Source organism: Telmatherina bonti, assembly GCF_933228915.1.
Source record: "Telmatherina bonti genome assembly, chromosome: 10".
Lineage (NCBI taxonomy): Eukaryota > Metazoa > Chordata > Actinopteri > Atheriniformes > Telmatherinidae > Telmatherina > Telmatherina bonti.
This window is the reverse complement of record NC_136628.1, coordinates 30,957,342-30,971,999: the sequence shown is the minus strand read 5'-3', so window position 1 is coordinate 30,971,999 and position 14,658 is coordinate 30,957,342. Positions and strand designations below refer to the sequence as shown.

Here is a 14,658-nt window from a genome sequence, read left to right as displayed (position 1 = left end):
ACAAGTTAGAGCACTTTTCTGTTGAACAGTGGGACAAAATACCTGTCAACAGGTGCAGAAGTCTGACTGAGAGGAACAGAAAACATCTGACTGTCGCGGAAATATTAAAGGATTGTTCAACAAAATATTAGTTTATGAGTGATGTAATATGTAATAAATTATCTTATTTGCTTGCTTTTTAAGAAAAATATTTCTATTGAACCAGAATTGGAAAATATTGTAATGATTTTCATAAAAATTGTAATCATTATTACTTTAGTCAATTTCTTATTTTACAGACAGCTGTTTTTTTTCCTTCCTTAATCAAAGTGTATGAATAAATATGAGCTCTCAATATATATATATATATAATTTTCAATGTTATTTTACATAAAAGCACAACAGAGTTCAGAACGACTTGTGACTCAGGCATGTGGAGGCGGCGAGGTCGAGAGGAAGGAAGCGCGAGAAAGCAAACCTCATTCTGTGAAAAGTGATGCGAGTGTTCCTGCTTCCTAAAGATTTATTGCAAAAGATTGTGTTTTGATTGTATCCCAGTTGTTTTCCAGTTGTATTCTTGTAAAAGTATATATTTGGCTTGATGGATTAGATCTTTGTCATAAATTATCTCGACTGCTAACATTTGGATGAAGTCGATATCCTCACAAACTCACTCTTTTTTTCTTTTTTTTTTCTTTTTTCCACTTTAGGAGCGATGTATGGTGCATTGTGATGTTCAGTTCTCGCGGAAAATCTGTACTGCTAATAGTGCTCTTAATTTCTTGTGAGGAAAACTTTCTGAAAGTTTTGCAGATATGATTAGACTCATGTACATGGAGGTGTTTGTATTCTCAATTTTTTGTACTGATTTTGTTAGTAAACAGAAGTTTTATCTTTATAGTATTCCTGTGCTCTCACTGCAATAATCAAATATTTGTATCAGCATTGGTTGCATTATTGTTGCTTTGGAAACTTGCAGCCGTTTTGTGTTTAAGTTTTTTACAGTTTTTGTGCTTCACTTCTGTAATAAAGAGTAACAGTGGAGTAAATATATATACATATATATAAATACACACACACACACACACACACACACACATATATATATATACATATATATATATATATATATATATATATATATATATATATATATATATATATATATATTTATGTATATATATATATATATATATATATATATATATATATATATATATATATATATATATATATATATATATATATATATATATATGTGTGTGTGTGTGTATTATAAATGCTAAAACAAAAAATATGACATATCCCTTTAAATTAGCCGACTGCGAAACCCTCCGTTCGTCCATCCTTCTTCTCCTTAACCAGCCAATCAATGTGCAGTTCACGTGACGAACGCTCTTCGCGATGACCTCATCCCTGGTGTGGGATGACGTCAAATTCAAGATGGATGGAATCACGACCAGCACGCAGAATTCCACACAACAGTGAATAAAGTCCAGACTACGTGGAGTCAGGAACATTTTCACGACGGAACGGGTGAGTGCGGACAGACAACCAAACTTATCCTCTAATAAAATGAAGCAGGGAGGTGAAACACAGTTAGGAGAGAGCTGTTGAGGAGAAGCTTTTTTTTCTTTTTCCTCCCTGACGTAACTCGAAAGGGGGGATTGTGCTGCTGTAAAACCTGACCAGCTACAACCTGTTTAGCAGCCAGGAAATGCGGCGTGTCAGACCAGACTGAGCGCTTCTCTCTTCTTTTTTCTTTTGTTTTGACAAAATGGCACTTTTACCGAACATAGTGGTTATTTTCACTTCCCACATCACTCCCCTGCAGCTTCTCGGTGTTTTTATTCCGTCATTTACTGCGGAGTCCATGGAAACGGGGTTAACTTTTTGTTTTTTTTCTCCTCTCAGTCCTTAATGTGATGGAGCTTTTGGAGGCTTAACTCCTTCGTCTCTTCCAATATATTGAAGACACATTGTCTCTTTTCGCCATTTGTCGCTGAAGAAGTTCTGACAGGAGAAAACTGAGCCACGTCTCAGGGAGGATCTAATGCTGAAGAAGCCCCACTCGGCTTCCTCTGAGAAAACTGGCGCATGTTCAGCTGTTCTCTCAGAGTTTTTAATGAAAAGTCCGACAAGAGATGTTTAGTTTTTAATGAATGAATGAAGCTTCTTCCTATGAACATAAACCGAAGGTGTCAATGTTGCCAACCGAAGAAACATGACTTCCGCTCTCAATTTTCAGCATAAACTTACAGTCAGAAATTTAAAAAAAAAAAAGAAAAAAAAGCAAGCTGCGGTTTCAGGCCCCAGAAATCTAATAAAATATCTGCTTAAACCGCTGTTTTTTGTTTTTTTTCCCATTTTTTTGGGGTTTATAAAATGATAATCCGGTGTACATAAACTCCTTTTAGTTGCTGAAGAATGTAACAAAATAAGATCTTGTAGATGAGGCTGTCAGAATTCTTATCTTTTATAAGATGATTATTATACAAATACTAATGATCAGTTGTCTCTGTTCATCAATATGCCAGTATAAGCTTACATATATATATATATATATATATATATATGTGTGTGTGTGTGTGTGTGTGTGTGTGTGTGTGTGTGTGTGTACACATATGTATATATATATATATATATATATATATATATATATATATATATATATATATATATATATATATATTTCTCAGGGATTACTAACCCTGGATCTTTAGATGGTTCCCTGCTTTAACACACCTGACTCAGATTCATGCTTCATGCTTCATTAACGGTCTTGTGCAGAACTTTACAACAAGCTGCTTGAGAAGCATTTAATCTGAATTAGGTGTGTTGGAGCAGGGATATAAATAAATGGGGCTATCCTACTTGGTCCGACAGGGACTGCAGTCCTGCAGGCCTCATGGTTCTGAGTCGAATCCCTGATCTAAAACCTGCGAGACAGTACATTGTGTACTGTAATACATGAAATAATTTTAACCTTACATGCCTTTGTTCTGTAATATATCTTGATTACATACAATGATGTCACATCAATACATTATGTATAAATTTTACTTGTAAATAATCTCCGATTTATAAATTATTAACATTATTTAAAGCAGCACTCAGTCAATGAGGTGAATGAGAATCAGGATTATAATTTTTCTTATAATTCATTATCTCATTTTTAGTCATTTATATTTGGCCTCTTCGTTTTTTTCATATTTCATTGCTTCTGTATGTAATTACAATTTATTATAGGCTATAATGATCTATCTATCTATCTAGATTTTTACACCACCTTAATAAAAAGCAGGGTTTTATTTTGTATTAAATATATTAATAAACACAGGAGTGTGCATCAGGATGTTGGAGCTGATTTTGTTTGCATTATTTTACGTTGAGCTGTAATTTTAAAGTGAACTTGTTCAACTTCCTGCATTGTTCTGTCTACCTGACAGTAACTTTACAGACATTTTCAAATAGAGGCTTGAACATGTTGTAATGCACCAAACATCTGAGATGTGTGCCTATCTTCCTCTAGTGTATCCATGTAAAAAAAAAAAGAAAAAAAAAAGAAAGTTTTAACGTAGACCTCTGTTGATCATCGTAGTTGACAGATGGTACAGGTGAAGTATTTCTTTCAACTAACAACTAGATGCATATATAGATGAGTGTACCTGGCTGCATTAGACTCAGAAGTTTAAATTGTTTTCATTTTGGCTATCATTATATTGTGTATATAGAAAGAGAAATGTGTTTCAATTTATGGGACAATACATGAGTCAGTTATTGGTTCTGTGGAAAAGGATAAAAAAAAAAACATACAAATTTGCACAAACTGTGATGTAAATATCAACCCAGTTTTTGCATTTTTAAGCTAAATTTTTGCTTACTCAAATAATTTATGCATTTCCAAACTCATCTGATTAACTAAATGAATAATTATTGAAAGTTTTATCTGTAGATGTAGGTCACAAAATCTCATAGCTATAGCTGAAAATATTGTTTTGTTTCCATTTATTTCTATTAAACAGCTTCGAGGCTTGTTGTTGATATACTATTCTTTAAAAAAAATAACTAATCTTTGCCCCTTAAAGCTAAACCATCTTTACCCATTTCCATCATAGAAAATAACAATTTCAATGACTCTCTGAAAAGGTGATTCTCTTTATGCACCTTGTAAGAGTGAGAAACATTTGAAGAAAAAAATGGCTTTTGGTGGCTATTTATGAAGTTTTTTTGTTAAAGGAAACTATATTTGTATATTTCAATGGTATATTTAGATAACAAAAAAGACAAGCATACATTATATCCTGATAAAATGTCTTATATTTGTTCTCCAGGCTGGTGTTAATAGGTGTGTGCTGATTGATGCAGATCCATATTCCAGCAATAAAGATGTTTATTGTTAAAAGGATCCGTCCTAGCTGTTTCCAAAGAGGGACGAGCGAGTCTTCCTGGGGTCCTGACGAAAAGACAAAACAAGACAGAAAACAAAAATACACGAGATACAAACTGTAATTACACTAAAATAGTGAAGGATTGCAAAAATAGTTAGAAACATCAGATACTATTCACAAAGACTATGACATTGATGGTATCACATTTCTTATTACATTCATGTGGATGTATTCATTCCCTACTAAAGAAATTCAGATGGTATTTGAAAGACTTGAAAGATGTTTTGCTATTCAGTTTACATATGTTCAGTCTGCAATTATTCCAATGATTGATTGGCACGATAAATGTATTCTTCTTATCTATTTTTTTCAGCCATGGAGAGCCTGGTGCATTACAGTAACCCCTCCCATGCTCTGTCAGTGTTGGGGGTCCTCAATGAGCAGCGGCTGCGGGGACAAATGTGTGACGTGGTACTGGTTGTGGCGGACCAGAGATACCAGGCCCATAAGAATGTTCTTGCTGCCAGCAGTGAGTATTTCCAGTCTCTTTTCACACGGACGGATACGGAGTCACTGAAAGTCGTAAATTTGGACTTCTGTGAGCCCGACGCCTTCGAGATAGTTCTGAATTACATTTACTCCTCTTCGCTCTTCGTGGACAAAGGCAGTCTGGCTGCCATTCAAGAGCTGGGCTACAGTCTTGGAATCCCTTTCCTCACAAACATTGTGTCAACAAGGCCAAATGCGTCCTACTGCGTGTCCAGAAAAAGACTTTCATTCTCAGAGGGGGACGAGAATGATGTCCAGACAAGAAGTGTCATTGTGTGTCGAGTCCAGAATGACACGGCCCACTCCTCTCGCTCAAATTATCAGGGAAAATCATCAGAAGGATCATCATCTCCCCACACTACTCAAACAGCAGCTCAGCCTCCATCAGAACCGATCAAAGACTCTGAATCCGTCAGGAAAACATCTGAACAGAGTGAAGCTTCAGAGAGGAAGCTGAGCTATCCATATTCCACCATATTAAAAGGGAATTCCTCACGCATCACATCTGTCAGGCCTCAGCTAACATCATCAGTTTCTTTCAGTGATGCTGAAGTTCCACAGATCAGGCTGCAGGCCGGCACTGACCCGGACTCTAAAGAGGAGAGTGAGGAGCCAGAGTGCCGCTATCATCATAAAGTGCCCTTTCAGGGTCATTCCAGTGAGCTTGGCCAGACCATTGACAGGAGTGGGCCTTTGATAAAAAGCCTTCTCCGAAGATCACTATCCATGGACAGCCCCGTTCCGGTCTTTTCCCCCACATTGGAGCTCAAGGAGCTGCAAAACCGAGAACAATCGGTTGTTAAAATGGCCTCAAAAACATCTGGATCAGAAACGTCTATCCATAACGGCAGTTCAGCAAGTGCATCCCCTCTGGTTCTCAGGTCAAAGTATCCCAGCAGGTATGATAAAGAAACTCAGGTAGAAGGAGATGTCACTGTGAAGGCTGAGCCTAGCAGTCCACTTGCTGACCCCATGGACATTATTCGTATCACAGTCGGAGATGCTTTGCCAGTCAGTCTCAAAGACTTTCAAACAAACTATGACCAAGGCTCCAGGGTGGACTTTAATCCTCTGGGAAAAAGAAAGGACAGACCAGACAACAGGAGGTACCCGTTCAAGAAGAGTAATTTATTCAAAGAACCTGTTTTTTCACTTAATACGAGCATGTCCGAGACAGTACCTCAGCACGCCAGCGTCGAGCTCAATGAAGACAGTGGGGAGCAACTTCAGAACAAGCTTTTCAAATGCTGGAATTGTTTGAAAGTTTTCCGGTCCAGCGCCGGACTCCATCGTCATGTAAATATGTATCACAACCCGGAGAAGCCGTACGCTTGCGACATCTGCCACAAACGCTTCCATACTAACTTCAAAGTGTGGACACACTGCCAGACTCAGCATGGTGTCGTACAGAACCCAGCATCTTCCTCCAGCTCCTCGGTGCTGGACGAGAAATTTCAAAAGAAGTTGATAGATATTGTGCGAGAGAGAGAGATAAAGAAAGCTTTACTTTGGAAGCTGAAGCGGAATAAGCAAGGTTTGCAGTCTCCTTCGCTTGCCAAAAAGAGATCCAGACCCAGCTTCATATGCCCTTACTGTGGGAAAGTGTTTGTGTTCCAGTCTCAGTACAGGCAGCACCTAAGGACACATCCTACTGAAAAGGCAGACGAGGACACAAGGAAAGAGAGTATCCTCTACCAGGAAGAGGAAGAGATCATTCAGCAGAAGAGCCCAGACAATGATGTTTACTCCTGTAGACTGTGTAACATGAAACTGTCATCGCTCGTAGAGCAGGGCGACCATGAGCGAGGCTGTCGACATGCAACTGTATGTCCTTACTGTGGCCTCCGATTCTCAAGTCCAGTTGTCAAGAAGGACCACGAGGCACATTGTAAATACAAGAAACTGACATGCCTGGAATGCATGCGGACCTTCAAGTCCTCCTTCAGCATATGGCGCCACCAGGTGGAAGTCCACAATCAAAACATGATGACTGTTAAAGACCAGCTTCACCTGAAACATCAAGAAAATGACGAGGAGGGCACTGAAATACTCAGAGAGGAGCATTACGGCGATGAGCCTGCAGCAGCCGGGAGTTTTCGGGAGAACATCAGTTATAGCGACTCCTCGGGTCCACCTATGTATGATTCAGAAGACTCTTCATCGTATGTGCCTGAGGACCTGAGCATGGGTCACCACGGGAAGCTGGTGGTGAAAGAGGAACCGTTAGAGGAAGCGGTGAGTGACAGAGACGGTGCAGAAGCTGCCAAAGCAGGGCCTGAGGAACCCGGGGTGTGGCCGTGCGAGAAATGCGGCAGTCTCTTCAGCTCTCGCAAAGACCTGGAGCGACACCAGGAGCTGCTATGCCACATCAAACCATTCATCTGTCACATCTGCAACAAAGCCTTCAGGACCAATTTCCGCCTTTGGAGCCACTTCCAGTCCCACATGTCGACTGCTAACGAACCTGGAGCCAAAGAAATGGACAGGCATCCCTCGCCACTGTCTCCTTCCCCTCCCCTCACTCCTCAAGCCTCAGAGCGTCCCTCCCCACAGGCCTCCGTGCTCAAGTCCGCTCAGGCGGCACCAGTTGTGATGGCCGAGGAGTCCAGCAGGAGCCCAGAGCTCTGTGGCCCAGTGGTAACCATGACCAGTAGGCCCGAAGTAGAGGCCAGCAGCCACAGCCCTCTGTCAAGATCAAACAGCATGGAGAACCCCGGTGAATCGGACACGCTCTTCTACCACGCACCATCTCTTTCTGCCCTGACATTCAAGAGACAGTACATGTGCAAACTCTGCCACAGGACCTTCAAGACGGCCTTCAGTCTGTGGAGCCACGAGCAGAGTCACAGCCACATGTAAGACAGCTGATGGCAGTGCTTTTTCTCCCGAGAGACGACACTTAATATTCGTGTTAACGCACCTAAGCCTACAAAAAGAAGACTCTGAATGTATAGCTCATCTGCTTGCCTCCAATGTTATATTCTAAAGTGGCCATGTTTGTTACATATGGAAGAGTAGAAGTGCCACAATGTATAAATTAAATACATAATTAATTAATTAAATAAATGTGTCATTAATTTCTTAAATCATTAAATTTATTAAATCAATTAAATGTATCATTTATTAATTTAAATTAGAATGTTAAATTAATTAATTAAAATGTGAATTAAATCAATCATTAAATAACTGATGACAATTGGTCAGGTTGACAGATAAAATAAACTCATAATGTACTCCAACACAGGATAATCAAATATTTATTTAAAAAGTAAAATTATTATCTAATTTTATATATATATATATATATATATATATATATATATATATATATATATATATATATATATATATGCATTCAATCCTAATTTTAATCAAATAAATCAATTTTATTTAAATAACACATTTAAGTAATTATTTAATAATACTTGTGGCCCTTTTACTCCTCCATAGTTAAGAGGTGTAAACATGAATGTGCAATCAAGTGCTAGATTCCTCTGGTAGATAATTTAAAAAAGATTAGCCTTTTCTTTTAAAATGACCAGTAAAAATAGATCTGTTTTCACTTTAGTGGTCTTTTCTTTTATATTTACCTTAAGTAGGTGTTTTGAGACAACAAGGTATAGAGTTGCTCCCCAGCTGGAATACTTTAGATGTAAATGTGCAGCCACAGAAGGCAACGGCTGTACACACTGTCATCTTCAAGTGTGGGAAAAGTGCTTTAAGGTTTTAAAGGCTACTGTTGAAGTAAAGAAAGAAGCTTTTGCATTCATATTAGAGTTGTCTCTAAGTGTTTGGTATCCCTTAAGAAAATATTGGTGGCCTAACAATGTATTCAATATGCACTTTGTTTCACAGCTTGATTCTGTTCTGGGAATATATTGTCCTCAGTTGCTTAGATGATGTTGTTTACATACTGTAACCAAGGTTTAAGGTTGTAAATGAGTCTCATCCTGCCTTTTCATCATTTTTTTGGGCTGATTAAATTAGACTAACTGGTACCACACAAATCCTTCATCAGTAGCCTGCTGAAACATTTCCACTTCTATACTTTATAAGTAAGACACTTCAGCCAACTATATTGTATAAGAAAGTAAAAGAAAAACAAAACATCTGACCAGCACATTTACAGCAATCAGAATTTCAGACAAGTAAGAAAAAACCTCTGCTGTGTAGGAATGCAGCTTATGGTTACACAGTTGTTGATGAATGATACAGGTAAAGTGTTTTTTAAACACTGATAAAAACATTTTGCACTTGAGCTCTTTTAGGAATTGATTCTGCTTCACAGTGCTTTGATGGCCTTATGCAACTTTAAATATATATATATATATATATATATATATAATATATATATATAATTTTCAATGTTATTTTACATAAAAGCACAACAGAGTTCAGAACGACTTGTGACTCAGGCATGTGGAGGCGGCGAGGTCGAGAGGAAGGAAGCGCGAGAAAGCAAACCTCATTCTGTGAAAAGTGATGCGAGTGTTCCTGCTTCCTAAAGATTTATTGCAAAAGATTGTGTTTTGATTGTATCCCAGTTGTTTTCCAGTTGTATTCTTGTAAAAGTATATATTTGGCTTGATGGATTAGATCTTTGTCATAAATTATCTCGACTGCTAACATTTGGATGAAGTCGATATCCTCACAAACTCACTCTTTTTTTCTTTTTTTTTTTCTTTTTTCCACTTTAGGAGCGATGTATGGTGCATTGTGATGTTCAGTTCTCGCGGAAAATCTGTACTGCTAATAGTGCTCTTAATTTCTTGTGAGGAAAACTTTCTGAAAGTTTTGCAGATATGATTAGACTCATGTACATGGAGGTGTTTGTATTCTCAATTTTTTGTACTGATTTTGTTAGTAAACAGAAGTTTTATCTTTATAGTATTCCTGTGCTCTCACTGCAATAATCAAATATTTGTATCAGCATTGGTTGCATTATTGTTGCTTTGGAAACTTGCAGCCGTTTTGTGTTTAAGTTTTTTACAGTTTTTGTGCTTCACTTCTGTAATAAAGAGTAACAGTGGAGTAAATATATATACATATATATAAATATACACACACACACACACACACACACACACACACTCTCCTTTGTGGTACTTGAATTATTTGAGGCGTAATCTGCTCCTTAAGTCAGATTTTACTGGACTTAATGCCACTTTAGTTGTAAATTAAGCATTTCATCATCAAACAGGCTAAAGTGAGCTTTTTATTTTTATTTTTATTTTTTTTGGCTTAAGATCACAATCAGTACCCTTTTTTTTAAACTTTTTTACCAGACTTAATCATACTTTTTTTTAATCAGACTTAATCATTACCTGCTGACTTCTCTTGTATTTTAGCATCTGAATTTATTTGCACCTATATTTTAAAAAGTAAACAGAAAAAAATGGTTAAAAAAAAAAAAGGTAAAAAATATATATATATATTTGAGAAAAAATAAAAGTAGTTTTGTATTACATCAATCAATTACAAATAACGAATGGAGATAGATAATAAATTTTATGAAAATAAATATCACCAAATAAAGTCAAATAAATAAATAATAAATTATTTGGATTAAAATAAATAAAATGAACAAAGGCCAGACGGGGTTTGTGGTAAATTTGTAGGCATCAAGAGTGAAACCTGATTTTTTTCCATACATCTGCATTTCACTCCTTCAGAACTTATATAGAAAGGTTTGGAAGTAATATTTACACACCAGGAAATACACATCGATTTTAGTTACACCTTTTCCCCCCAGTCCACGAGGCCAGCCGTCCTTCACTGGTCTTTGACTCGTTCAGTCCAGGGGTGGGCAATTCGGTCCAGCAAGTCTTAGGAGTTTCCCTGCTGCAAAACAAACTCTGCACAAGTCTGCTAATTAGGTCTTATTACCCCTGTCCGTCGCTGACGTAGCGCTCAGATGTTCAACATGCAGTCATGTGAAAAACAAATTGCATCCTCTTTCAGTTTGATGGTTTTACAAACCGCAACATAATACCCAAATATTACAATCTGAAAATTCTTATTTACCAAAAACTGACTAAAAAAATGCAGAAGCAGTGTGAAAAACTGACTATGCCTCATGATTAAATTGCTTAAAGAACTACTCATAGTAGTAACAACTAGAAATAATTATGTTCTGTATGTCAGGACTTACATTGTTCTGGAGATATCGCTTTGGATAAAAGCGTCTGCTAAATGACTGTAGAATAGAATAGATATTTTGGCCCGTTTTTCTGTGTGTTGTCTCATTCTGTTAAGGTGCATGGCTACTCATATTTCCACATCTCTCATAAAGCCCCATTACTGAGCTTTGGTAGATTTTCTCACTAAAGTGACCCCTAACAAAGGTTCATTCTGGAGCCATCTTTCATCCTGTCCCCTCTCTGACTTCTTTCCATCCAGTAAAATTTAATTCAGCTTTATTTGCTATATTTTATCTCAGGACATTTTACAGACACATCAGTTCAGGCCAATTTATAAGAAATATCCAAGGTAAGAGAGAAAACAACCGATCGCATCGAATCTTGACTTCGATCCAATCCCCCATCCAAAGCATGCATGAGGCGACAGTGAAAAGGAAAACTCCCTTTTAACAGGAAGACCCGGCTTGGGAAGAGCAGCCATCTGACTCAACTGGTTGGGGTGAAGAGGACAGGAAAGACAGATCAACGTGCACATAAGTCAGTCTGACGTTAACTCATATCTCTTGCTCTTTTACATTTTCTTTTTCAAGGGGGAATTCCATACCTCTTTTCTCTGTGCTCTACCCAGCCTGTAAAAATCAGCCTTATGTTGACTGTGTTGCTTTGTCACTTTTTCTTTCATTTCTTCAGTTCCTCCATAAATATCCTCTTGCATTTCTTTAATGAACCAGCCATGTTGTGCATTCTAGTCGGTCAGTGTGTTGATATCAGGTTCTTAGCATGTAACACGGTGGGGAAAGTGAAATGCTGCTGATATGTGACGCTTTAGGACAGCAAAAAAAAAAGTTGTGAAGTGCAGTTTCTCAGCCTCAGGGTGCTTAAAGGCAACAACTGCTTGAAGAATGTGCAAAGTATATGTCACTGTCAGAAGCACAGAGTTTTAAGGTTGTAAAGTTATTTTGTGTTACTTCAAGGACCTTAAAACTATGTTTTACTGACTGGAACACTGACATTCATTATGCACATTGTGGAGCTGCTGTTGCCTTGCAGCATGCTGAAGCTGAGAAACCACTCTTCATAACTCCTTTTTCAGCCTGGAGCATCACTTTACAGCTGTGTTTAGTCTTACAGTACTGTCAGCTGCCAGCAATAGCAACACAGTGGCTGTTTTGAACACAGTTGCTGATTCAGCAAAGAAATGAAAGAGGACAGTATGAGAGGAAGTGAGGAAATAAAAATAAAAGTGACAAGAGCAAGAAGTAAAGAGACAACACCAAACTGCTTTTTACTGGCTGGTGAGAGCTGCCAGGAAAGACTGGCGGCTGTCTTCAATGCTTTCCACTTGTGAACAAGCTTTTTCACTGTGGAATGATTGACTGTAAATTGTTCAGAAACGTCCTTTTAACTCTTACCATACTGCTGAACCGTTCCTTTCTAGATATGCATTTATCTCTGTCCTCCAATGTATCATGTTGCCACACTTGAATGCCTCAAGCTGCCAAAACTTCTCCTTTGCAGCTGCTCAGACCTGCTGATAATCACTTCATCAAGGCCATTTGTTTTTAGCAACACCCAGATTCTACTTACCTTTGCAAGCCCAATGGAAGCAGTATAATTGTACTTAAATATCAGTACAATATGAGTTGTATTCATGATAAAACCTTGAGGACTATATTCATTTTACTGTCCTTTTGCATAAAATCTCAGCACAGAGAAAGGGGGTACTTTCTCTTCACTTTGTACATGTGGAACCAAATGAATCACACACACATTTTCCTGTTGGCAGACATAACTGAGCCAGGGTTGGGGTGCATTCCAGCTGCGGGCCACGATGACACTTTCTGACTGGAAATCGGGGAGTGAACTTAGGAAGTGTTTGCTGTTATTTGGAAAAACTGCAAAATGGAAATCCTGTTCTAACCCATGTTAAGGTCACACTCACCATGAAACTGCATGCCGAGAGGAAATTTTCACATAGACGAGGAAACCTGTTCCAAAACTTAGCTCCGTCTTCCTCATGATAATCATACTTTATCTTCTCTGTCTCAGACCTGGGATTGGGTTGTAGTAGTTTTATGTATGTAGACTAGAATGACACACACCGAATAATATTTATTGACAGAATGTACAATAGTTTATAGATGCCATAATCAGCAACATATTTCATAGAAGGGTCTAATGAGTGTGGCGTTATTACAATGTATAAAATACATTTGTAGAAGATGGATTGACTGATTGCAAACAAAATAGCTTTAAAAACTGTAAAATTAATTGAAAAATAAAGATTTAGGCAAGATGGAGTCACAGCAGACATCATATAAGCGATTAAGCTGACACTAGCTTGTGGTTGCACAAATAAAAAGGTGTTCCTAGACTGAAAAAAAAAAGGTGTAAGACATCTATAGATCATAATGAATGATCCAGATCGTCCATTTATTTTGTCGTAGAGGATCTTCACAGCGCCAGAGTGTCTTTTATCAGCCTTTTCATGGTGGTGCTTACGGAGGTACCCAGTGAGTCAGTGATCTGGTAAGTGATTTTGTAAAGGTAGGGCTGAACATCTTTGAGACTAGTGTCGAAAACATTGTCCACTTCAGACTGGGTGGGCATCTTTGGCAGGTATTCGTGGCGGTTTATGACCTCAACAACGTTGATCACCTTCTCACCCAGCTTTTCACCTACTTTCTCCCTGCAGATCTGTCTCTCCTGCTCATTAGCCAGGTTGACAACAATAACTTTGATGCTCCACACTTCCCAGGGAATGCACTCATCAGAAAACGGCCAACGAGACTTCTTCTTCTGGTAGAACTCCAGGGAGATCTGCCCCATCCCATCGCTGCCAGAGTTGCTCAAAGCATCCTGTAACCACAACAGACAGCAAAGCTCAGTTAAATGACAGGCCTGCCTGCACATTACAGTCAACAATCACATGTTAAAACCACCAATTACCTTGAATTCAGACACAGCTTTCCTGATCACCCTGTCCAGCTCCTCTGAGGACACTCTGACAAAGGTGAAATCGATGAAATCGCAGTCGATGTCCTGTGTGCCGACTGTACCGATGGAGTAGGTGCCCTCCTTTTTGTAGTGAAACTTCCCGGTGCTGCGGTGCATTAAAATGGTATGCAACAAAGCAAGCATAGCCTCCTCGACCTGCCGTGCCTCTACAGTCACCTCAAGAACTTCCGAACGACAATTCATGGCGAAATTATACTTATTTCCATTTACAAACGTCGAAACTAATAGATAATGGCTCTAGCATACAAGCTAGACCACTTAGATAACGAGGGTAGGCTTGTTTACCTCTGCGAAGGGGCGGAGACTTTCCAAAAACGTATGATGCAGAACTGCTTTTTTTTTTTATTCACAACATCCGACCTTCAAGTTAAAAAATGGAGTATATAGAGGACATACATTTTAGTAGAAAACAGCTAGCTGAACATTTGCTACCATTGGGACACCAGGATGTGTGTAATGATGACAGTGGGGCAATCTACGGAATGTCGCGTAGTCCAAGACACACGTAATTGTTTTTCTCTCTTAAATTCGAATTTAGATTTCGCTGAATTAATGTAAAATAGTACTAAAGCTAACATTAA

General features: G+C 38.3%; 2 protein-coding genes across 2 annotated transcripts; one reads left to right on the top strand and one right to left on the bottom strand.

The window, feature by feature from the left end:
• Positions 1–1,472: 1,472 nt before the first annotated feature.
• Positions 1,473–7,927, top strand: zbtb21 (zinc finger and BTB domain containing 21). Its single transcript, XM_079248273.1, has 2 exons — positions 1,473–1,515; positions 4,744–7,927. The coding sequence occupies exon 2, from the start codon at positions 4,746–4,748 to the stop codon at positions 7,776–7,778; it is 3,033 nt and encodes a 1,010-aa protein (XP_079104399.1). The 5' UTR covers positions 1,473–1,515; positions 4,744–4,745; the 3' UTR covers positions 7,779–7,927.
• A 5,290-nt stretch (positions 7,928–13,217) lies between these two features.
• Positions 13,218–14,511, bottom strand: atg101 (autophagy related 101). The gene is made up of 2 exons (XM_079247147.1): positions 14,009–14,511; positions 13,218–13,918 (listed from the first exon to the last, which is right to left on the bottom strand). The coding sequence occupies exons 1-2, from the start codon at positions 14,258–14,260 to the stop codon at positions 13,514–13,516; spliced, it is 657 nt and encodes a 218-aa protein (XP_079103273.1). The 5' UTR covers positions 14,261–14,511; the 3' UTR covers positions 13,218–13,513.
• Positions 14,512–14,658: the final 147 nt, after the last annotated feature.

Excerpts from the sequence above, each read along its gene's own strand:
- atg101 (XM_079247147.1), bottom strand. The coding sequence starts at position 14,260 with ATGAATTGTCGTTCGGAAGTTCTTGAGGTGACTGTAGAGGCACGGCAG. Across the intron at positions 13,919-14,008 it reads AAGCTGTGTCTGAATTCAAG|GATGCTTTGAGCAACTCTGG; the intron begins GTAATTGGTGGT and ends TTGTGGTTACAG.
- zbtb21 (XM_079248273.1), top strand. The coding sequence starts at position 4,746 with ATGGAGAGCCTGGTGCATTACAGTAACCCCTCCCATGCTCTGTCAGTG.